The 25,847-nt window shown below is 35.1% G+C and overlaps 2 protein-coding genes across 2 annotated transcripts; one reads left to right on the forward strand and one right to left on the reverse strand.

Moving 5' to 3' along the window:
• Positions 1 to 2,612: 2,612 nt before the first annotated feature.
• On the reverse strand, positions 2,613 to 3,963 carry LOC117328932 (elongator complex protein 6-like). The gene is made up of 2 exons (XM_033886562.1): positions 3,203 to 3,963; positions 2,613 to 2,913 (listed from the first exon to the last, which is right to left on the reverse strand). Exons 1-2 carry the CDS (start codon positions 3,878 to 3,880, stop codon positions 2,794 to 2,796), a joined length of 798 nt encoding a protein of 265 aa, XP_033742453.1. The 5' UTR covers positions 3,881 to 3,963; the 3' UTR covers positions 2,613 to 2,793.
• Positions 3,964 to 4,148: 185 nt separating this feature from the next.
• Positions 4,149 to 25,740, forward strand: LOC117328941 (probable kinetochore protein NUF2). Its single transcript, XM_033886575.1, has 12 exons — positions 4,149 to 4,217; positions 4,443 to 4,569; positions 6,209 to 6,283; positions 7,827 to 7,912; positions 9,029 to 9,090; positions 11,445 to 11,542; positions 15,368 to 15,478; positions 15,778 to 15,897; positions 22,321 to 22,582; positions 22,699 to 22,890; positions 23,665 to 23,827; positions 24,902 to 25,740. The coding sequence occupies exons 2-9, from the start codon at positions 4,468 to 4,470 to the stop codon at positions 22,402 to 22,404; spliced, it is 738 nt and encodes a 245-aa protein (XP_033742466.1). The 5' UTR covers positions 4,149 to 4,217; positions 4,443 to 4,467; the 3' UTR covers positions 22,405 to 22,582; positions 22,699 to 22,890; positions 23,665 to 23,827; positions 24,902 to 25,740.
• Positions 25,741 to 25,847: the final 107 nt, after the last annotated feature.

Here is a 25,847-nt window from a genome sequence, read left to right on the forward strand (position 1 = left end):
TGACAAATGTGGCAGTCCAGTTTATTGGGTTAAGGATGACATGTGTGACAATCCAGTTACATGTAATTGGGTAGAGGGGGCAAGTGTTACAGTCCAGTTAATTGGTAGGATGACAAATTTGACAGTCCAAATAATTGGTAAGGTGACAAGTGTGACAGTCCAGTTTATTGGTATAGAATGACAAGTGTGACAGTCCAGTTTATTGGTATAGGGCAACATATGTGACAGTCCAAATAATTGGTAGAGAGAGACAAATGTGACAGTCCAGTTTATTGGTAGAGGGGACAAATGTGAGAGTCCAGTTTATTGGTAGGGTGACAAATGTGACAGTCCAGTTAATTAGTAGAGAGAGACAAATGTGACAGTCCAGTTTATTGGTAGAGGGGACAAATGTGACAGTCCAGTTAATTAGTAGAGAGAGACAAATGTGACAGTCCAGTTAATTAGTAGAGGGCAACATATGTGAGAGTCCAGTTAATTGGTAGAGAGAGACAAATGTAACAGTCCAGTTTATCAGTAGGGTGACAAATGTGACAGTCCAGTTAATTGGTAGAAGGTGACATATGTGACAGCCCAGTTAACTGGTAGAAAGTGACAGGTATGACAACCCTGCTAATTTATAATGACATGTGTGATAGTTCAGTTAGTTGGTAGAGGGCGACAAATGTGACAGTCCAGTTTATTGGTAGGGTGACAAATGTGACAGTCCAGTTGATTGGTAAATGGTGACAAATGTAACAGTCCAGTTAATTGGTATAGAATGACAAGTGTGACAGTCCAGTTAATTGGTATAGGGCAACATATGTGAGAGTCCAGTTTATTGGTAGAGGGCGACAAATGTGAGAGTCCAGTTTATTGGTAGGGTGACAAGTGTGACAGTCCAATTTATTGGTAGAGGGTGACAAATGTGACAGTCCAGTTTATTGGTAGGGTGACAAATGTGACAGTCCAGTTTATTGGTAGGGTGACAAATGTAACAGTCCAGTTTATTTGTAGAGAGTGACAAATGTGGCAGTCCAGTTTATTCGTAGAGGGTGACAAATGTGGCAGTCCAGTTTATTGGGTTAAGGATGACATGTGTGACAATCCAGTTACATGTAATTGGGTAGAGGGGGCAAGTGTTACAGTCCAGTTAATTGGTAGGATGACAAATTTGACAGTCCAAATAATTGGTAAGGTGACAAGTGTGACAGTCTGGTAAATCGGTAGGATGAAAAGTGTTACAGTCCAGTTTATTGGTAGAGGGCGACATATGTGACAGCCCAGTTAACTGGTAGAAAGTGACAGGTATGACAGCCCAGTTAATTTATAATGACGTGTGATCCAGTTAGTTGGTAGAGAGAGACAAATGTGACAGTCCAGTTTATTGGTATAGAATGACAAGTGTGACAGTCCAGTTTATTGGTATAGGGCAACATATGTGACAGTCCAAATAATTGGTAGAGAGAGACAAATGTGACAGTCCAGTTTATTGGTAGAGGGGACAAATGTGAGAGTCCAGTTTATTGGTAGGGTGACAAATGTGACAGTCCAGTTAATTAGTAGAGAGAGACAAATGTGACAGTCCAGTTTATTGGTAGGGTGAGAAGTGTGACAGTCCAGTTAATTGGTAGAGGGCGACAAATGTGACAGTCCAGTTAATTGGTAGAGGGGACAAATGTGACAGTCCAGTTTATTGGTAGAGAGTGACATTGTGACAGTCCATCTAATTTGTATATGGTGAAAACAAGAGCTTCATGGAAGTGGATGTGTCGCCTGTGCAGAAAGTTTGGTAGTTACAAGAGTTATTGCACGGAAACAGATTTTCCATTTGATGTAACCTTGACCTTTGACCTTTAGATCAGTTAAACTACAATCCCATGCAAGCAATTGTGGGAAGGAAAAACTGCAAGAAAATTGAGTCTGATAGGGGCCAAATGAACTTGAGTTATCGCACGGAAGCAAATTTTCTATCTTTAGTGAAAGTGACCTTGAACATTAACCTTTGGACAAGTATATGAAAAAGTTTATTACAGACTTTTTTGACATCTCAGAGGTGTAAACTTTAAAACATTTTCTGGCAAATAACTGTCCGCTTTTTCAAATCTAATTAAGAAATAGATGCTCATTCTCACTACATTACAAGAACATCTAACGACATTGCATAAGGGGTCATGTTCTGGTGACCTTTGTTATCTCAATATTTCACTTTCTGGTGGAATTGTCAATTTTTCGATGTCACCCATTCTTCACATGTACATCATGCATTTGAAGCTAACCATTTCAGTCCAGCATGTATATAGCTATAAGCTTAATGACTTGAAACAGATTGACAGATAATGCAAGCTATGCACTCTAGTCATGCTATTTCGTATATACAAAATTTATGTCCAAGATTATGTAAGTAGTAATTTGATTGGTTAATCCAAAAATTCATCATGACATGACCCATTATGCGATGTTGTCTAAATTTTAATTAGATTGTGATTTAAGAGGCCCATAAACCTTATGGGAGACTTTAGTTTATCACTCATCACAGCTTTCTCACACAACTTGACATATCATTTTCTTTCTTATTGATAGACATTTTAGTAGTGAGAGCAATATTAGATAATCAATATCAAATACTTGCACAGATTAAACTGTTAATGGCAGATCATTATTTAATCCATCTGATTTCAAAATCGACAATTTATTAATTAATACATCTGATTTCAAAATCGACAATTTCAGTGGTACAACTGTCACTTTAGTCAACATACATTGCTCAGAAATGAAACATCTATATATATATCCAAATGCTTGAGCTTGAGTTCACAGCACAGCAGATGACAATCCAGCTGCAAAGAGTGCAATAGATTTGTCTGTCAGTTTATACTGCATGCTTTTCTTCACTTGGTGTTTGTGTAGGGAACTGTCATTTGCAATTTTCAGCTGAAATGAAAAAGAGGCATTCATGACAATATGATTTTTTCATAACAATAAAAAATATTCATGACAGATATTTTCATCCATTATAATTATTCATCATTATGACATAATTTCATCTATTTTTCTGTTTCTATTTTCAGATTATAATTAATATATTTTGTAGTGTTCAAATGCTACATACTATGAATTAATCGCCTCAAACTTTATTTAATACTAAAACAAATTTCAAATCCTATATTGTGGATATGGGTACAATAAACATAATCGTTACGTAATTTGTAAGAATACTTGCCTCTCCATGCACATCTCTGCAATAGCCGCTGCTCAAGCCACAGACTTCTATCAGAACAGGAAATAAATGACACATGTGCTTCCACACTACTACAGCATCTTCATCACACGACCGTTTTCCTTTGCTGATGTGTAAAACTGCTATTCCATTTTGACTGGAAACGAAATTCTGCAAGTATTGGATAAAGGCAATAGTATCTTTCAGTGTGTGTCCAGTGCTCAAAAGAACACTTACATCATCGATTATCAATATTGGGGGCTTACTGTGATCTTTTATCAAATCATTACATATATTTTCTATATAGCAGTACAACGGTAATAATGCATGATTGGATTGTCCCCTTTCCACAAAGGGATTGTCTCCCTTGGACACATGACTCTCATTGTCGTCCAGCATGAAAGATTCTCCCAATAGTTTTAGTCCTTCGATGAATGCAAGCTGTCCATTGTTCCGCTTAGCTGCTAGATCTAGTCCAAATTTCTTGCTCACTGTGTTGAAATGGTTGAAAGATTGAACAAACGTCACAAAACTGACAGGGTGGTCATTTCGTAAGAAAAAGGACAGAAAGTGGTGGATCAAAAAACTTCCATCGACATCTGATTCAGAAATACCGATAGCTTTCCCAATGATACTGTCAGTTGTTTTGATGTCTAATACACTGTTCAATTCTGGAAACATGTTTGATAGGTCCTACCGTCAACATTGATCAAAAGGTGTCCTCATGGTAAAATGAAACTAGGTCGAGTTTATATATTTTGCAAAATACTGGGGATCAAAATGACAATTCTTACATGATATGAAATTTGTTTTTGTATTCTAATCCCTTTTATTAATGAAAATATTTCATCGTTAATAGACAAAATAAGAAATTCTTGATTAAGGTCATATAAGGTGCTAATCTATTCAAATATATTTTCAAATACTTCCGTCAGTTATATTTCGTAAAATTAAATAACCGGAAATAACATACCATCTTGCCGCGCCATTTGAATTTTGTATTTTTATGACCGAAAGGGTAAGTATGAAAGCCCAGTTTTCCGTTGTTAATTACGCTAGATTTGTGAAAAATTCACTAAGTGCGCCATGAAGTTTTTGGTTATCACAAGAAAAATGACTGCAATCGTAGTTGTAGATCACTTTCCAAAAATAAAAGAAATCACAACTCTTTTACAGGAGCTGATTTGTAGTGACTATTGACATGTAATATAAACTAGTCTACCAATCTGTTGTGTATTTTCAGATTAGTGCCAAATTTCGCAGCCAACATGACTTACGACTTTCCGTCAATGCCATGGGAGAGTTGTTTGTCATTCCTGAAGGAGGACTATCAAATACATGTGGAAGAGATGGATTTCAGGAAACCAGATGTATGGATTTATCATTACTGTTACAAGCTAAAATAATACTTTGTGTTAACTGTGCACAATAATTGTGGCCTAGTTTGTCGTTCCATCCAGAGTGGGACTGTTCAAATTATGTTAGTTGTATGCAATATATGTTTGTTATAAAGTTATTAAAATTTTGTATCAAATATATATAGATTATCTCAAGTTTTCTCCAAAAGTAGGCTAGTCGTTTTTTTTTTTCATTATACAAAAGCTGAATACATTTACATTGCTTGATCAAAATTAACTTAATTTTACATCAAATAGTAGACCTCTTATAAAATTTTACCCAATGTTACTGTTTTCTGGTATAGACCATTAGTACAGGCCTATATAGTAGTACCTTCATGGCTCGATCATGCGCAGTGGCCATATGGATAAATACAAAAGTGCATGCTATGCCACTCAGTCTCTAAACAAGTGATTCGTCTCTAATCCCTCTATGTACATCACTGGTATAATCACTTTAATATATATAAATGACTTATTTTATAACTTGATGTTTGTAGGATAATATCCATTTTGTTTCACTGTGGGATAATATAATTGTTTGTTTTGTTAAAATTTTTACTGATAGTTATGAATTCAACATCTTAAAAATTATATTTGTCAGATATACCAACTCCTTGAATTTTCTATGAGTGAGATTGTGTGTGCCTTGGAAAAGAATGTTTATTACCACCCTTTTTAAAACAAATTACCCATATATTTTAAGTTGAGCTTTTTCTTGCAATTTGGTAAACAGGATTTTTAGAAACAACAAAGAATACAGACAATAATGAAACCATAATTCCAACTAAAACTGGTAAAACAAGGGCAGAATATATGAACAAAAATATAGATCTGTATGGTGACCCAAGAAAAGGTACATGTAAGTTGAATACAACCATATCCTTATTACTTTTATATATTTTATTTTTAATACAAAAATACAATATTTAAGGATTGTACCTCATTTTGACTGCATGTCACAACAAGACGAAGTCATAATTATGTTTTTCCCGCTCTTATTAATCTGCGGAGCCTTTTTTCTAATTTATTTGCAGTCAGAGTTTATTACTAAACTGAAGAAGGGAGATCTAGAGATGTAAATATATATGTGTCACTTTGGGCTAGGTTTATCATGTTTATCCTGGGATGAGCATCTAGACTATGATTCTACCTCAATGTATTGTAACGCGTATGTAAATATATAAATATATGCTGATCGTGAATTTTAAATCAAGAAAGGTGTAAAAACTTGAACATTTTCAGGGTCAACCTAGCTCGCTACAACAGTAACATTTAAGGCCATATATGCTATATAGTGATTTTAGAGTCAAAAGTGGTTTCACAACTTTCTCCACTTGTGAATAAGTGTACATGTTAGATCACATCCTTAGTGTTCAAAAGGCTAATATCAAGTTAACACCCATTGTTTTTTTTATATTTACTTGTGGGGCCCACAAGTGGTTATTAAAGTTGGAATTGGTTGAAATTGATGCATGATTCCCCTTTTTACCAAATTATGATTTTAGTATATGATTCACTCAGACTACAAGATCTTTATATAACAGTTAAATATTTCTATTTGCATTCAATTAAGATATGCCAACAAGCTCTTCTATCTTGTTTGTTGCAGGCAAACCGATGGCAGAATATCTATTGTCAGCTGTTAGAGATTATGACTGAGGTACCTGTGGACAGTATCATACAGGTGTGTATACACAAGGAGTAACAGCTTCAATAAATCAGAAATGAACATCATTACATATGTTTAACAAGAGTCTTGTGGTGGTGTGCAGTTCAATGACAACCATATGTTTCTGTAAAAGTCCACATGACCTTGACTTTAGGTTTAACACAGAGCTGACCCACAGGTGCTAATTAAGTTAGAGTAGAGTAGTGCAATCAACCGTGGGTATACGATCATGGTACTCTTCAGAAATGGCAATGTCTTCAGGTGCTTTATCAAAATAGCTAAATTCATTACCCTGAAGCATCACGTTCCCCTTTGGAGAGGGGAAACAATTTACTATAAGTTGATAATTAACAATTCTTCAAATTTGGATGAAATTTAAAGGACGGGATAGTTTGAGGATCAAGACATTATTGACCCTGAACTATCCCCAGGGGCTTATATTCAGGGGAGGGGCCAAAAGTTGTCAAGTTGACTGAATTTCAGCTATCTCTTTCAGATCCAGATATGTTGAAATCTAGTACTCTTCAGAGATGAGGTCTTCAGGTGCTTTATAAAGATCGTGAAATTCATTACCCTGAAGCCTCATATTAAGGCCCTTGGGCCTCTTGTTAGCTCACCGGTTACGAGTAACCAAGAGCTAATGCTGTCACCCCGGCGTCCGCGTCGGCGTCGGCGTCCCACCCCAAAACTTTAAAGTTTTTGGAGTAAGTTTTTGGAAAGCTTGTAAGTCCAAAAGTATACACCTCAGGCCCTTCTAATTTGGTTTATGCATTCATTAGGGGTCTAGGAGTGATGTTATGGCAAAATCATGCAGAAAAAAATGTGATTTTTTCGCATTTTACCATTTAGTGGACTTAACTTTTTTGACACCAAAACCCACTTTAAAGTTTTTGGAGTAAGTTTTTGGAAAGCTTGTAAGTCCAAAAGTTTACACCTCAGGCCCTTCTAATTTGGTTTATGCATTCATTAGGGGTCTCGGAGTGATGTTATGGCAAAATCATGCAGAAAAAAATTGTGATTTTTTTCGCATTTTACCATTTAGTGGACTTAACTTTTTTTTGCACCAAAACTCACTTAAAATTTTAGGGGTAAGTCAAAAAGTATACACCTATCACCCTTCTAATTGGTTTATACATTCATTAAAGATCCAGGAGTGATGCTGTGGCAAATCATAGAGGAAAAAATTGGCATTTTACTATTTAGTGAACTTACTTTTTTTGACATAAAAACTCCCTTTAAAGATTTTGGGGGTTAGTTTTGAAAAGCTTGGAAGTCCACACCCTTCTTATTTGGTTTATACATCCATTAGAGGTCTAGGAGCGATATTACGTGACATACAATTTCAAAATGACATGCTTATACATACATAAAAATATTGTGATTGCTGCCACCGGTGAGCTTTCGCAATCATTGATTGCACTTGTTTTTACTGTTGCTACCATTGAGTTTTGCAATCATTTACTAATATTCACTTCCAGTGTCTTGTTTTCAACAACGAAAAAGTTGATCAATTGAAAGTGTTTTCTATTTTACTTATAATATATGTATTTTATTTCAGAAAGCCCTTTTCCAATCATCTCAGTACTTTGAGCACCCAGAACTGTATGAAGATACCATGCCTCTGATGATTGTTACTCTGGCTTTGTACGTACAGTAACATTGTACTTTTATTGTAAAATTCAAAATGTTATGTAAATAGTGTACTGGGGTATTCATACAAAATGTAATGTAAATAGTGTACTGGGGTATTCATACAAAATGTAATGTAAATAGTGTACTGGGGGTATTCTTACAAAATGTTATGTAAATAGTGTACTGGGGTATTCATACAAAATGTTATGTAAACAGTGTACTGGGGTATTCATACAAAATGTTATGTAAATAGTGTACTGGGGTATTCATACAAAATGCTATGTAAACAGTGTACTGGGGTATTCATACAAAATGTAATGTAAATAGTGTACTGGGGTATTCATACAAAATGTAATGTAAACAGTGTACTGGGGTATTCATACAAAATGTTATGTAAATAATGTACTGGGGTATTCATACAAAATGTTATGTAAATAATGTACTGGGGGTATTCATACAAAATGTTATGTAAATAGTGTACTGGGGTATTCATACAAAATGTTATGTTAATAGTGTACTGGGGTATTCATACAAAATGCTATGTAAACAGTGTACTGGGGTATTCATACAAAATGCTATGCAAATAATGTACTGGGGTATTCATACAAAATATTATGTAAATAGTGTACTGGGGGTATTCTTACAAAATGTTATGTAAATAGTGTACTGGGGTATTCTTACAAAATGTTATGTAAATAATGTACTGGGGGTATTCTTACAAAATGTTATGTAAATAGTGTACTGGGGGTATTCATACAAAATGTTATGTAAATAGTGTATAGGTTGTACATGTGTGTTTACATGTGTTTTTGAAACTGAAATTTCTAATACAAACATATTGTTCACTTATCTATTATAGATACTAAAGAAATATCTTTAACTTCTAAGATCACAGCCTTTTAATGTTCAACAATTTGAGTAAAGCTGACTTTTTTTATTTTGCTTAAAAAGTTGGTTCATGCATGTATAAAAAAGTTGTATTTGTATTCAGGCAACTCTATATGTGGGGTGGGTACTGTATCTAAAAGTGTTAACAATCAACATTACTTAATGCCACAAAACTTATGTGAATACCATAGCAGATATCATTGTATCAAATCTGCATTTCTACTTTACTGACTTTGACAGACAGCGGTTCCTTGTAACTTGTGGCATCATGGACTTTAGTGTCAAAGACCTACAGTTGCCAAGTAAGTATTGGAATCCAAGCAGTCATTTTTTAGCTCACCTGGTCCGAAGGACCAAGGTGAGCTTATGCCATACCGTGGCGTCTGTCGTCCGTCTGTCAACAATCAACTTCTTCTTCATAACCAATCAACAGAATTTGACCAAATTAGGTCAGAAGCATCCTTATGAGGTGGGGATTAGAAATTGTACAAATGGTGGGGCTGACCACCCGGGGGGCTGTGGGGCGGGGCCAAAAGGGGTCAATTTGGCTGAATTGATGTAAACGACTTCTTCTCTGAAAATAAGCAATGGATATTGTATATATATATACAAGGAGGGGCGGACAACATAATCATACATCAACAAATAAAGCTATTAGCAAATGGAACATAAACATTTTGATGTTTGATCAAATAAACCAGATGAGCGATACAGGCCCTCTGGTCTTCTTGTTGTTCATACCCCCTACAGGCACAAGTAATTAGTGATGTTGTAATATATCCATCCTCTGTCACCTACAGTCACAATTAATTAGTGATGTTGTAATATATCCGTCCTCTGTCACCTACAGTCACAATTAATTAGTGATGTTGTAATATATCCGTCCTCTGTCACCTACAGACACAAGTAATTAGTGATGTTGTAATATATCCATCCTCTGTCCCCTACAGACACAATTAATTAGTGATGTAATATATCCATCCTCTGTCACCTACAGTCACAAGTAATTAGTGATGTTGTAATATATCCGTCCTCTGTCACCTACAGTCACAAGTAATTAGTGATGTTTCAGTATATATCCATCCTTTGTCCACTACAGTCACAATTAATTAGTGATGTTATAATATATCCATCCTCTGTCCCCTACAGACACAAGTAATTAGTGATGTTGTAATATATCCATCCTGTCACCTACAGACACAATTAATTAGTGATGTTGTAATATATCCGTCCTCTGTCACCTACAGTCACAATTAATTAGTGATGTTGTAATATATCCGTCCTCTGTCACCTACAGACACAAGTAATTAGTGATGTTGTAATATATCCGTCCTCTGTCACCTACAGACACAAGTAATTAGTGATGTTGTAATATATCCATCCTGTCACCTACAGACACCAATTAAATAGTGATGTTGTAATATATCCGTCCTCTGTCACATACAGTCACAATTAATTAGTGATGTTGTAATATATCCATCCTCTGTCCCCTACAGGCACAAGTAATTAGTGTCTGTGATGTTGTAATATATCCGTCCTCTGTCACCTACAGTCACAATTAATAAGTGATGTTGTAATATATCCATCCTCTGTCACCTACAGTCACAATTAATTAGTGATGTTGTAATATATCCATCCTCTGTCCCCTACAGTCACAATTAATTAGTGATGTTGTAATATATCCATCTGTAGGACATCCATTGCCTATGGAAACAGTCTCTGCAAAATGTTTGTTGCTCACAATTTGATTGAATTAAGATTATTTTGCAGTCACTCATAGCTAACTTACTATCTCAAGTGTATTTATTTACTGGTAATCATTACATTTTATGTCCATCATCATTGGCCATTCAAATGGCCCTTTGTCCATGGTCCATTGTCTGTCTGTCATCTGCTCATAAACAATCCTTGTTATTGCAATCGTTATTTCTTGGGAAGTACTGGAAGAATATTTCTCAAACTTTACATGAAGGTTCCCCCTTGGACCCTGCATGTGTAGTTGTACCCATTTATTTTTTAGTCTGATCAGGAAAACAAAAAAGCCGATAGGCAGCTATCTTTGATTTAGGCAGTAGATGACTTACTGCTATTTTTTGAGAAGTACTGGAAGGATATCTCTCAAACTGCAAATGTTAGTTCCTCTTGGTCCCAAATTGTAACCATTTATTGTTGAGTCTGATCAGGGAAACAAAATGGATGACAGGTTGCTGTCTTGGATTTTGACGGTTTAAGTTTGTTAGGACTTTCTTAGAATTCATATGAATATTTTCCTTGTTATCAAATTATTAAGAGGAAAAAGAACAAAGAAGAGAAAAAAAGAGAAAGGACCAGACTTTCATAGAATCAATAAAGATCATTCAGGGAGTCAAGTTCCCTCTGGGATATCTTGTACTTATGAAAATTTGATATCAATTTGTTAAAAAAAACAACCCAAAAAACTGGCTGTAGGTGGTACTTGTGATAATATAAGGTTGTACTCTCTACTCAATGCTGTGAAATCTGCCAATATTGTATATATTTCACTAGAATGACGTAACAATTATATCTTTTTTTTGAAAACTTGATATTCTGCTTTACTTGTGGAAAATATGATATCAAGTGGAAACCATTTAGTAGGTACATGTATTACAATACTTGTTATTTTTCTATCTTTCAGCACCTGGAAGAGTCACCAAGATCTGCAGTGCTGTCATCAATTTTATGTTATTCAGAAATAAACAGATGGAAGTTTTCCTGAATTTGAAGGAAAAAAATGTAAAATTTTTGAACATATAATTTAAAAGATTGAATATTTGTGTGCAAACATGAGGTATACAATGAAATCTTGCTAACCCCGTATCCAGTATTGTACATATCTGTATTTTACTGTATCCAGTATTGTACATATCTCTATTTTACTGTGTCCAGTAGTGTACATATCTGTTTTACTGTATCCAGTATTGTACATATCTGTATTTTACTGTATCCAGTATTGTACATATCTGTATTTTACTGTATCCAGTATTGTACATATCTTTATTTTACTGTATCTAGTATTGTACATATCTGTATTTTACCGTATCTAGTATTGTACATATCTTTATTTTACTGTGTCCAGTATTGTACATATGTTTTACTGTATCCAGTATTGTACATATCTGTATTTTACTGTGTCCAGTAGTGTACATATCTGTATTTTACTGCGTCCAGTATTGTACATATCTGTATTTTACTGTATCCAGTATTGTACATACCTGTATTTTACTGTGTCCAGTATTGTACATATCTGTATTTTACTGTCCAATACTGTACATATCTGTATTTTACTGTATCCAGTATTGTACATATCTGTATTTTACTGTACATATCTGTATTTTACTGTCCAGTATTGTACATACCTGTATTTTACTGTGTCCAGTATTGTACATATCTGTATTTTACTGTATCCAGTATTGTACATATCTGTATTTTACCGTATCTAGTATTGTACATATCTGTATTTTACTGTCCAGTATTGTACATACCTGTATTTTACTGTGTCCAGTATTGTACATATCTGTATTTTACTGTGTCCAGTATTGTACATATCTGTATTTTACTGTCCAGTATTGTACATACCTGTACTTTACTGTGTCCAGTAGTGTACATATCTTTATTTTACTGTATCTAGTATTGTACATATCTGTTTTACTGTATCCAGTATTGTACATATCTGTATTTTACTGTGCCCAGTATTGTACATATGTTTTACTGTATCCAGTATTGTACATATCTGTATTTTACTGTATCCAGTATTGTACATATCTGTATTTTACTGTGTCCAGTATTGTACATATCTGTATTTTACTGTGTCCAGTATTGAACATATCTTTATTTTACTGTGTCCAGTATTGTACATATCTGTATTTTACTGTGTCCAGTATTGTACATTTCTGTATTTTACTGTGTCCAGTATTGTACATATCTGTATTTTACTGTGTCCAGTATTGTACATATCTGTTTTACTGTATCCAGTAGTGTACATATCTGTATTTTACTGTATCCAGTATTGTACATATCTGTATTTTACTGTATCCAGTATTGTACATATCTGTATTTTACTGTATCCAGTATTGTACATATCTGTATTTTACTGTATCCAGTATTGTACATATCTGTATTTTACTGTATCCAGTATTGTACATATCTGTATTTTACTGTATCCAGTAGTGTACATATCTGTATTTTACTGTATCCAGTATTGTACATATCTGTATTTTACTGTATCCAGTATTGTACATATCTGTATTTTACTGTGTCCAGTATTGTACATATCTGTATTTTACTGTATCCAGTATTGTACATATCTGTATTTTACTGTATCCAGTATTGTACATATCTGTATTTTACTGTGTCCAGTATTGAACATATCTTTATTTTACTGTATCCAGTATTGTACATATCTGTATTTTACTGTGTCCAGTATTGTACATATCTGTATTTTACTGTGTCCAGTATTGTACATATCTGTATTTTACTGTGTCCAGTATTGTACATACATATCTGTATTTTACTGTGTCCAGTATTGTACATATCTGTATTTTACTGTATCCAGTATTGTACATATCTGTATTTTACTGTATCCAGTATTGTACATATCTGTATTTTACTGTATCCAGTATTGTACATATCTGTATTTTACTGTATCCAGTATTGTACATATCTGTATTTTACTGTATCCAGTATTGTACATATCTGTATTTTACTGTATCCAGTAGTGTACATATCTGTATTTTACTGTATCCAGTATTGTACATATCTGTATTTTACTGTATCCAGTATTGTACATATCTGTATTTTACTGTATCCAGTATTGTACATATCTGTATTTTACTGTATCCAGTATTGTACATATCTGTATTTTACTGTATCCAGTAGTGTACATATCTGTTTTACTGTATCCAGTATTGTACATATCTGTTTTACTGTATCCAGTATTGTACATATCTGTATTTTACTGTATCCAGTATTGTACATATCTGTATTTTACTGTATCCAGTATTGTACATATCTGTATTTTACTGTGTCCAGTATTGTACATATCTTTATTTTACTGTGTCCAGTATTGTACATATCTGTATTTTACTGTATCCAGTATTGTACATATCTGTTTTACTGTATCTAGTATTGTACATATCTCTATTTTACTGTGTCCAGTATTGTACATATCTGTATTTTACCGTATCTAGTATTGTACATATTTTTATTTTACTGTATCCAGTATTGTACATATCTGTATTTTACTGTGTCCAGTATTGTACATATCTGTATTTTACTGTGTCCAGTATTGTACATATCTGTATTTTACTGTGTCCAGTATTGAACATATCTTTATTTTACTGTATCCAGTATTGTACATATCTGTATTTTACTGTGTCCAGTATTGTACATATCTGTATTTTACTGTGTCCAGTATTGAACATATCTTTATTTTACTGTATCCAGTATTGTACATATCTGTATTTTACTGTATCCAGTATTGTACATATCTGTATTTTACTGTATCCAGTATTGTACATATCTGTATTTTACTGTGTCCAGTATTGAACATATCTTTATTTTACTGTATCCAGTATTGTACATATCTGTATTTTACTGTGTCCAGTATTGTACATATCTGTATTTTACTGTGTCCAGTATTGTACATATCTGTATTTTACTGTGTCCAGTATTGTACATACATATCTGTATTTTACTGTGTCCAGTATTGTACATATCTGTATTTTACTGTATCCAGTATTGTACATATCTGTATTTTACTGTGTCCAGTATTGTACATACCTGTATTTTACTGTATCTAGTATTGTACATATCTGTATTTTACTGTATCTAGTATTGTACATAACTGTATTTTACTGTGTCCAGTATTGTACATATCTGTATTTTACTGTATCCAGTATTGTACATATATACATATTTTACTGTATCCAGTATTTTACATATCTGTATTTTACTGTGTCCAGTATTGTACATATCTGTATTTTACTGTATCTAGTATTGTACATATCTGTATTGGGCTACAACTTCGAAACCGTTCCACTCAATCCTCAAAACAATCTATATATATTAAGTTAGTGTTGTAGTTTTGCCTTTTCATGTGAAACATACATAGATCTTCATCGTATTTGGGTTTTCATACTAACAGCTGGGCACGAGGCATAATGTCGCGCCTTGCAACTCATTGATTATCGTATTATTAGGATATTGATATCACATATTACTCTGAAATCTAATTATAGTGAGGGAAAAGTAAGTTTTATAGACACACTTTTATTTTAAATTAAAATGTTCCACTTCACATCTTCAGTATGTAAACAATAAACAGGTTTTCTGGTTATTCAAATGTCCTTGGGTGACCTGTAACAGATTCCCAATGAAGGTTGGCTGTGTGGATCTGTATATTAGTAAAACACCCAGATGTCTCCTGTCAATCGGTACTTACAATCCAATCAGGATTTGTAACTTACAGAAAACATACATGTAAAGAACTCTTGATTTTGTGCAATATCATTACAACACAAGTTGACATCACAGCTAAAAAAAGTATTTATTTTTGTCTAGGAGAAGTTTCGGGAACAACATGAGGGTCTCCTACAAACAAATGAGGACCTGAAGAGAAAGATCAATGCAATCAAGGAAGAAAAAGTGAAGCAGGAGCCTGTTATACGATCTGTAAGTTATTTTTATGTGATGGTATGAGGAGTATACATAGTCAGGTCATATGTTGATTTCTACCGAGTAATTTGCTGGATTACCCTTCAATATTAATGAGACTTGCCAGGTATTTATTTTGAAGTAAAGCAAAATCCATGCATTTTCAGTTAGCATACAATGTTTTGATTTACTTACAGTTTCCAAATTAATCAAATATCATTTAAATTCAGGTTTCTTCTGTTTCGGGTATTAAGGGATTTTGATTAAATTCATTCTGCAGCGTCAATATTAAATTGACACTTATTTTTCTATTTTAGATTCAAGAAGAATATGAACAACTTCAGAATGACTTTCAGGCTAAAATGAAGATCAAAGCTCAGCAGCAGCAACGGATTGGTGAGCTCAGGATCATGATAGCTGAAAAGAAATCTCAATTGGTCAGTGTTGAATCGTGACAACTTAATAATTGGATTGTATGTTCGGTCTTGAATCATGACAACTTAATAATTGGATTGTATGTTCGGTCTTGAATCATGACAACTTGATAGTTGGATAGTATGTTCGGCCATTTCTTCAAGATACATGTGTTACTAGCACATTTGGAGTATCCATTGGATGCCACTGAAGCTGTGATCGCTAAAGCATTGTTAGTAAGTAGAATGCTGTCGTGATTAGTGTAGTGAGCTTCAGACCACTCCACTAGAACATGGGTGGAGATGCTCTGGTGACTTGGGATGTCTAGTTTAGTTGTTTCCCCACCAATGGCTAACTGGTTTTCTCATGTTGGTTTTCCTCCAACAACCAAAACAACATTTGTTCTCTTAGCAGCATTGTAATAAAAGCTCTACAGAGCTTGTTGATTGTTAGCCATGTGAATGAGTCCTAACTAAAAGTTATTTTCATCAAATGGATAAGATGTGTGATAAAGTAACATTGTATGCCATGATACCATGGCAATAATTTCTAGATAGATACTCACAAATCAGGAAAGTTTTAATCACACTAGAGTGTACTTTTATTGCTCTAAAGACTTTTTATCACATAACATATGTTACAAAACTTAGTTAGGTTTGTAATTCTTTGCACTTTTTGCTCCTTACCGTTTGTAGTAAAAGTCATATGCTATAAGTTGAATTTGCATCCCTATTCTGAAGGCTTTATTTCTTAATGCAATATTAATTATTAAATTAAAATCATCTTTTGTGAAATTTTAAAGTGTCTGGCTTAGAAATGTCTCTGTAACTTTTAAAGTAGATATATGGTGGCAGTGAAGGCTTCATGTCTATTCCAGTTATCCTGAGCTATATACCTATTACAACTCATCACTTCTTGTACAAGTTTGTTTCCACATTCTTCATTATAATTACATAATGTAAAAGTAGATATTTTTGCGGGTTCAAATTTTCGCTTAATCAACTTCCAAACTGTTCGCTGTATGGATATTTTCGTACTGTCAGTCATGATGTCATTGGGCAAGTAGGTAAAGTAAGATTTTTTCGACAAACTCCATTGAAAGCTCTTGTCGATCGGCCCAGTAAAAATACCAAGACTTTGATCAACAGATATGTTCAGGGTAATGGGTTGTATGTGTGATCATTGTGTTACGTCTGTGCAGAAAAAAACATTAATATATGTCACAGTTTTTAGTGTTGATTCAGTTTTTTTTTCCTGAAAAATATACCATGCACGAGACAGCTGATTGCAACTGAAGCCCCCGACAATGTATAAACAGAATACTAAATTAGTAAGGTGTAAGGGTGGTAATTTCGAATCTCCGCTAGAGGGCCAGAACTGACGCCTATATCTGCCAAGGGTTCGTGGAGTGTAACGTAATCAGAAGCCTTGGCTAGCGAAGATGATAATATACGGGCCCTGCCGTAGTGAGCAGATGCTGTAAAGCGTGTTCTGGAGTGCTCTGTTCTGAGCACTGGTACCTGAAGCTGGCTGTGACTGTGAGCAGCGGTGCATTGTAGCTGTTGTGTGTGTATGCTGGTCGGTGTTGTAAGAGCTATGCCCCTTTGAGCGGGCAGGCGTACCGGCGTAGTAGTCTTGTATTGTTTATTCTAGTGGGAGTACTCGGGAGATCGAGTACTGGGGTCTAACATAGCGGTACATTACAAGCTCTCTTATACTTTACCTTGTTGTATTGATAGTTGATATTTAGTGTTGCTTAAGTCGTGAGTAGATCTAGGTAGAGACGTTTTGCCCTTGCTCTACATTAGTTGATATTTAGTGTTGCTTAAGTAGTGAGCAGAGATAGGTAGAGACGTTTTGTCCCTTGCTCTACATTAGACCTAGTTGATATCTGTAATCATTGTTAGTCAGTTCTGCTCAGTAAGGGTGTGTGTATATATTTTGTACAACCATTCTTGAGCAAGGCATGCTCAGGATACATTTTTAGCCCACCATCATCAGATGGTGGGCTATTCAAATCGCCCTGCGTCCGTGGTCCGTCGTCCGTCCGTCCGTCCCTCCGTCCGTCCGTCCCTCCGTCCGTCCGTAAACAATTCTTGTTATCGCTAATCCTCAGAAAGTACTAAAGGGATCTTTCTCAAATTTCATATGTAGGCTCCCCTTGGTGCCTAGTTATGCATATTGCATTTTGAGACCAATCGGAAAACAACATGGCCGACAGGCAGCCATCTTGGATTTTGACAATTGAAGTTTGTTATCGCTATTTCTGACAAAGTACTGAAGGGATCTTTCTCAAATTTCATATGTAGGCTCCCCTTGGTGCCTAGTTATGCATATTGCATTTTGAGACCAATCGGAAAACAACATGGCCGACAGGCAGACATCTTGGATTTTGACAATTGAAGTTTGTTATCGCTATTTCTGAGAAAGTACTGAAGTGATCTTTCTCAAATTTCATATGTAGGCTCCCCTTGGTGCCTAGTTATGCATATTGCATTTTGAGACCAATCGGAAAACAACATGGCCGACAGGTAGCCATCTTGGATTTTGACAATTGAAGTTTGTTATTGCTATTTCTGAGAAAGTACTGAAGTGATCTTTCTCAAATTTCATATGTAGGCTCCCCTTGGTGCCTAGTTATGCATATTGCATTTTGAGACCAATCGGAAAACAACATGGCCGACAGGCAGCCATCTTGGATTTTGACAATTGAAGTTTGTTATCGCTATTTCTGAGAAAGTACTGAAGGGATCTTTCTCAAATTTCATATGTAGGCTCCCCTTGGTGCCTAGTTATGCATATTGCATTTTGAGACCAATCGGAAAACAACATGGCCGACAGGCAGCCATCTTGGATTTTGACAATTGAAGTTTGTTATCGCTATTTCTGAGACAGTACTGAAGGGATCTTTCTCAAATTTCATATGTAGGCTCCCCTTGGTGCCTAGTTATGCATATTGCATTTTGAGACCAATCGTAAAACAACATGGCCGACAGGCAGTCATCTTGGATTTTGACAATTAAAGTTTGTTATCGCTATTTCTGAGAAAGTACTGAAGGGATCTTTCTCAAATTTCATATGTAGATTCCCCTTGGTGCCTAGTTATGCATATTGCATTTTGAGACCAATCGGAAAACAACATGGCCGACAGGCAGCCATCTTGGATTTTGACAATTGAAGTTTGTTATCGCTATTTCTGAGAAAGTACTGAAGGGATCTCTCTCAAATTTCAGATGTAGGCTCCCTTTGGTGCCTAGTTATGCATATTGGATTTTGAGACCAATCGGAAAACAACATGGCCGACAGGCAGCCATCTTGGATTTTGACAATTGAAGTTTGTTATCGCTATTTCTGAGACAGTACTGAAGGGATCTTTCTCAAATTTCATATGTAGGCTCCCCTTGGTGCCTAGTTATGCATATTGCATTTTGAGACCAATCGGAAAACAACATGGCCGACAGGCAGCCATCTTGGATTTTGACAATTGAAGTTTGTTATCGCTATTTCTGAGAAAGTACTGAAGTGATCTTTCTCAAATTTCATATGTAGGCTCCCCTTGGTGCCTAGTTATGCATATTGCATTTTGAGACCAATCGGAAAACAACATGGCCGACAGGCAGCCATCTTGGATTTTGACAATTGAAGTTTGTTATCGCTATTTCTGAGAAAGTACTGAAGGGATCTTTCTCAAATTTCATATGTAGGCTCCCCTTGGTGCCTAGTTATGCATATTGCATTTTGAGACCAATCGGAAAACAACATGGCCGACAGGCAGCCATCTTGGATTTTGACAATTGAAGTTTGTTATCGCTATTTCTGAGACAGTACTGAAGGGATCTTTCTCAAATTTCATATGTAGGCTCCCCTTGGTGCCTAGTTATGCATATTGCATTTTGAGACCAATCGGAAAACAACATGGCCGACAGGCAGTCATCTTGGATTTTGACAATTAAAGTTTGTTATCGCTATTTCTGAGAAAGTACTGAAGGGATCTTTCTAAAATTTCATATGTAGATTCCCCTTGGTGCCTAGTTATGCATATTGCATTTTGAGACCAATCGGAAAACAACATGGCCGACAGGCAGCCATCTTGGATTTTGACAATTGAAGTTTGTTATCGCTATTTCTGAGAAAGTACTGAAGGGATCTCTCTCAAATTTCAGATGTAGGCTCCCTTTGGTGCCTAGTTATGCATATTGGATTTTGAGACCAGTCAGAAAACAACCTGCCCGACAGGCAGCCATCTTGTATTTTGACAATTGAAGTTTGTTATCGCTATTTCTGAGAAAGTACTGAAGGGATCTTTCTCAAATTTCATATGTAGGTTCCCCATGGTCCCTGGTGTTGCATTTTGGGACCAATCCGAAAACAACAGACAGCCATTATTCCTAAATCGTAAATTTTATATATAGGTTCCCCTTGTTTGAAAAGTACTAGAGGGCTGTTTCTGAATTTACACAGATTAGTAAGACTTAGAGGAAGGGAAAAGTAGAGAAAAGATCAATCTGACATGGAACCTATAAAGATCATTCAATGGTGGGCGCCAAGATCCCTCTGGGATCTCTTGTTGTATATATCGGCACTTTTGAGCACCCGGTGAGAGCACCTATAAGGGATCCCAAGAAGTAACTTGGGTACGGACCCCCGACACGTTACAACATGATAAGCATTCATGTCAAGTCAAAACAAACACAGGTGTCTCAATTAGCGATAGTTAATTTTGCAGGTACCAAATAAGTTTTGTAGGTACCAAATAAGTTTTGTAGGTAATTAAATATGACTGGGCAATTAAAAAGCAGACATATTGGTGTTCTGACCTAATTTCACCAACATACAGTTGTGTGATCGCACAACGTTCCGAAAGCATCATGCACACACCGTGCAGACATCGTGCGCACAAATGTGTGATGTGCGATACAAACTGCACAACTGTGCGATATAAACCGCGCAGCTACAGATAGGTTTATAAATATTACGGAATAACTAGTTATACGAAAAGGTATATTAAAAAATTAAAATTATGATATAAGATGGTCGCTTTTATATCTACGTGCTGCATAACAATTGTTTTCATTCATTGAACATGTATGACCTGTTAATTTTGGCATTTAAGTACCATCATTTTGTCTTGCAAGTATTCGTGATGTTTTCGATGGCCTGGTGATACGTCTACATGTACAATTCTGGTAGATGGACATCACTACGATTATTTATCTTACTTAATACATAAATTACATATATTATGTATTTTTAAACACAACAGAAATGTTTCTATTCAAAACAAGTCGTTTTATCTGTTGTTTAGTTCTACATGTATTAAATAGCCTGTATATAATCTCGCTGAACGACGTCCGAACAAATTATATAAAGTTCATTTTATCATTTAGATAACTTATTTAACTATACATCGGTATTTAGTTTCATTCCTAATAATTATTGCATATATTTCACCAAAAATATGGTAATTAGCTGCCTCATAAAATGTTAATCGTTGTATATCTTTTACGATCGTTCCACACGTTTAAATAATTAGATGACGCGTTCCTCATTTTATATCGACCACGATACATATCGCACATGTACCGTTTCAATCGCCCATCGTGCACACATTTTCCTGCACGATCCGTATCGCACATATCGCACGCACATCGTGGAACGTTGTGCGATCAGATAACTGTATATATATAGACCTATTTCTACAATAGCCCTTTCGTAAAAACAACGGCTTATGTATACTATGTTTTCAATATGTTAAACGGACCATTCATTACAATAATATATTGATAGTTTCTGATTCAAATAAAACATATTACCTTACAGAGACTCAACATTTACGTTTCTAATACAAGTAAGTTTATCTTTTGTGTCAAAAATGAAACGTGCTATTTTGGGGCCTATAGCTACAAAATGGCCAAGCATTTCCGCGAGTACAGTGACGTTGTAACGTTCATAATTATCACGAAACGAAGAAAAAAAATAATGATGAATTAATATTAAATTAAATGTAGAAACAAATCATACAATACTTTCATTTAACTAATTACTCAAATTAGTATAGCCATGCATGTCTCTTGACCGACCATGACAATGTTACACACATCATGGACGATATGACACTTGAATGCTGACATGTATACTTTATTGCATATAGTTTATCTGGTGGAAATATTTGTGTCAATATTTTCACATGTTATCATGTTCATGCATGGATATTTTCGCTGAGATTTAATGGTCGCGAAATAAGCAAAAATGTCCATGCCGCAAACATTTCCACTTTTACAGTATTCATAAACATCTACATATTTTCTTGAGTAAGAAATTAAGATGATGTTTACTGCATGTAGAATCTTAATGTGACTGGCCCTAATGTGCTCTATATACCTCTGATCAGTTGAATATTTTGGCTCTGTGTATTATAATGTAGCTTAACTGGACTTTTTCTGTAGGATCAAGTACGTATGGTGGCAGCCAGAGCAAAGAAGATGGAGAAGTTGTATCCAAAAAGATTATCCAGTCACCAGAACGTGTGATGGCAGAGGAGGACAAAGCTCGTGAGGGGCTCAGTATCCTTAAAGTCACACTGGAGCGTAAGGTTGGGCGTCTAATGGAACTACAGCAACAAGTGGACGGTGTACGCGTGTCGGATAACAATGTAGGAAAGGCCTTCAAAATGTTACAGGATGTACAAGTGGACATTGAAAAGGAAAAGTAAGTAAAAGTAGATAGAGTTTAGACTAAAACATGTGATGCTGAAAAGAAAATGAAATTACTTAATGTTGTAGCAAATGAATACAAGCAATAACATCACCTTATTTCTCTCCTAGCGAGATCTGTAAGGAAATCCAAAATATCAGTGACAAGATACAAGAGCAGAAAAATCACATGAGTGACTTTTCATCCAAGATTGACCAACTTAACCACCTGGTATCAAGTCGACAGGAAAAAATGTCCAAATTAAACCTCCAGCATCAGCAGAAAATGAGGGCGGCACAGGAAAGCATGCAACAGCAAAAAGAGTAAGTACAATCGATGCAATGCCTTTTTATCCGACACAAAACGTGTTTGTAGGGGGGGGGTATTAAATTGGGCTCTGTCATTCCTTGTGTCTCTTTGACTGCCATTTTTGATTCAGAACTGCAAAATCTTTAAGGATCACAAAACCTGGTGCAGGCATTGCTCTAGTTGTTTACTGCTGCCTTTTGTATGGAGTGGTTTCGCATTTACCCTATATTCCATTAACCATTGAAACAAATATTTATGAAACTAAATATTACTGTTTGTAAAGTGTAACTCAAAAACAGGTTAAGATGACTTCACAGAACCTGGTACACTCATTACTCTATTAGTATAGTGATGCCTTTTGCTATGGAGTGGTTTGAATTTTTATCATATATTTTTTTGTAACCATGGAAACATAATATATTTTTTGTAACCATGGAAACAGATAGTTTAAAACCTCAATATTGATGTTTCCTATTAAAAGTGTTTAGGATAAGTTCATGACACCTAATGTAGACATGGATCTGGTGGTTCCTTTTTGTATGAATTGCTTTGTATTTTGCATAACTTTCCTGTTACCATAAAAAGAAATGGTTAAAAACCTAAATATCACACTTTATGCAGATAATCATATCTCTTCAGCAGGGCGCAGGGGTTATTGAAGACTTTGTCTTTTTGAATTGTAAAAGTGAAGCAAGTAGTTTTTAATTTCAAAACCAGCATTACTGTAACACTTCTATTGTTTCTATCGATACTATTGAGATTACAGTATTAATTTGTTCCTTATTTAGAGAAAAAGAATTTCACAAGAAAAAGAACAGTGATGATGAGAAGAAAAAGAATTCAGTGATACAGGACAAACAAAGGTTACAGCAGGAGCTGAGGAAGGAGAAACAGCTACTGGAGGAAAAAATCAGCTTAGCTCAAAATACTTACCAGGAGATGATGCATACCGTGAGTATACACTACATTAACTCTTTCCGTACTCATGATGACTAAACATGTCACAAAAATGTGCTCCTGGATCCTTCAAGACGATTACACTCATCCCAGTAAACAATGCTTTCGTTCCTTTGTGACGACTCAGAAAACATTTTGAGAGATGTTGATACTACTCGCTGGTTCAGCATAGTCATACGTAGGAATTGACACGGAAGATATGTTTTTAAGAAATAATAAACATTGTAAATATTGTATTGATGAATTATTTGATGTACCAGAAGCATATTCATTTGTAAAGATTGTCTATTTCAAAGAATTCAGCAGTTCATGCTGGGTTGTTTACATAGGTAACAAAATGGCGGCCTCTAATTTACTTTCGTTTTCTGTGTGATTGTTAACGAGTATCACACAACCCGATGTTTTGGCTGCGTGATTTCTTACACACGTGTGACACATATGCTGATCAACAGGTGTATTTCTGCGATTCTGCCTGGTGATTTTACAGTATTTCCAAGGAACTATTTGGGAAAAGAGTTTCTACTTGTTCCATATGATAAACTTCATTTGATATTAAGCATCACACTGCAGTAAAAGACTGTTTTATCGATGTCTGATGTGATAGCCATATATGCTCCAATATCCAAAGGACTACCCAGCATTCACTTCCGGTAGCGACCACAAAATTTGAATGAGTACGTGAAGTTAACCAGCTATATCCAACACATTGAATATACCTTAATGATTGTTATATGTACCAAGTACTAAGTGAATGCACATGATCTACTTGAGAATATTACAGTGTTACTTCTTACACAATAAATACTTAACCGCTTTTCTGAGTATTTTGTCAACTGTTAGTTTTAGAAAGATTTACTTAGCACTGTAATACATGATCTATTGAATATGCCGTGTTAGATGTGATGACTGGATGAGACGGAGTATCAGAATAAACAGGTTTTAATTGGCTGTCACAAACAGAGGACATTGTATTAAACCTGTCCTCGTATGACAGGACAAGGAGAGTTTCACGGTATAAACACATGGACTCACTGTTCAGTTTAATAAAGACTCCATTTATCTTAACAGGTTGATGACTACCATGCTGCAATAGGAAAAGGCTGGGAATCACTCAAGCAGGAAATGAGTAGCTCTTGAATCTACCAGAACTCTTGGTCACAGCTGTCAATTCACAGGAGGACAACCACTCGGGGACCAGGACATTCCTATCATGGTTCAATGTTGGACTGTTCCACTTGCATTGTTGCTTGTCTATAGTAGACATTGTGAAATCTGAATAGAGCCAGCAGGCATTATCTGTGTAGTAATTAAACAGGACATACACTTGTACTAGGTCTGGACCATTCTAAAGGAATAGTGACAAAATTATGTGAGAGACCGGTTTTATTCAAGATGGAAATGAGAATGTTGTTAAACCCTTTTATAATTATTATGGACCTTGTCAGCGCTGATAACAATTCAATGTGTTTATTTGTATGTACCACATTTAAAACTGATTTAATATATTTATTTCATCTTTAATTCTGTCTTCTGTAGATTAGCTATTTTTTCATCACTTCTCTATGCTTTTCTTCAACAAAAAAATGTCTGCCACAAAACTAGCATAAATCTTTGTTACTTCAGACTGTCCTAATAACCAGTCAACTGGTTTATAATAAAGCACATTCAAAATGCTGATTCTTATAAGTCATATTCTACATCTTCTTTGGAAGGAATTGGCTTGTGAATTTAAAGACAATAGTGGAAATTAAAGTACAGAGAATGTGCGAGGTGGATGGGTGAAGTCGACCTTTGATTTCACATCCTGAAACAATGTACATCAACATTACACCAAATACATCAATACTTGGATATTCTGATTACACTCTTACATTAATGTATCTAAGAATAAATCTGTTCAAATCTTATTTTCTGTTTCAATATTGTTACTGTATGATTTTTTTTATGTTGTTTCAATATAGTTGTTATAATGTTTTCTCATCAAAAATGTACTTTATCAAAGATGTTGGGCTGT

This window comes from Pecten maximus, chromosome 1 (assembly GCF_902652985.1).
Source record: "Pecten maximus chromosome 1, xPecMax1.1, whole genome shotgun sequence".
Lineage (NCBI taxonomy): Eukaryota > Metazoa > Mollusca > Bivalvia > Pectinida > Pectinidae > Pecten > Pecten maximus.

What these genes read in the sequence shown, in the direction of transcription:
- LOC117328932 (XM_033886562.1), bottom strand. Translation starts at nt 3,880, where the DNA reads ATGTTTCCAGAATTGAACAGTGTATTAGACATCAAAACAACTGACAGT. An exon ending in GCAGAGATGTGCATGGAGAG is followed by an intron (nt 2,914 to 3,202) that starts GCAAGTATTCTT and finishes TTTTCATTTCAG; the next exon opens with CTGAAAATTGCAAATGACAG.
- LOC117328941 (XM_033886575.1), top strand. Translation starts at nt 4,468, where the DNA reads ATGACTTACGACTTTCCGTCAATGCCATGGGAGAGTTGTTTGTCATTC. An exon ending in TGAATTTGAAGGAAAAAAAT is followed by an intron (nt 11,543 to 15,367) that starts GTAAAATTTTTG and finishes ATTTTTGTCTAG; the next exon opens with GAGAAGTTTCGGGAACAACA. An exon ending in AGGAGCCTGTTATACGATCT is followed by an intron (nt 15,479 to 15,777) that starts GTAAGTTATTTT and finishes TTTCTATTTTAG; the next exon opens with ATTCAAGAAGAATATGAACA.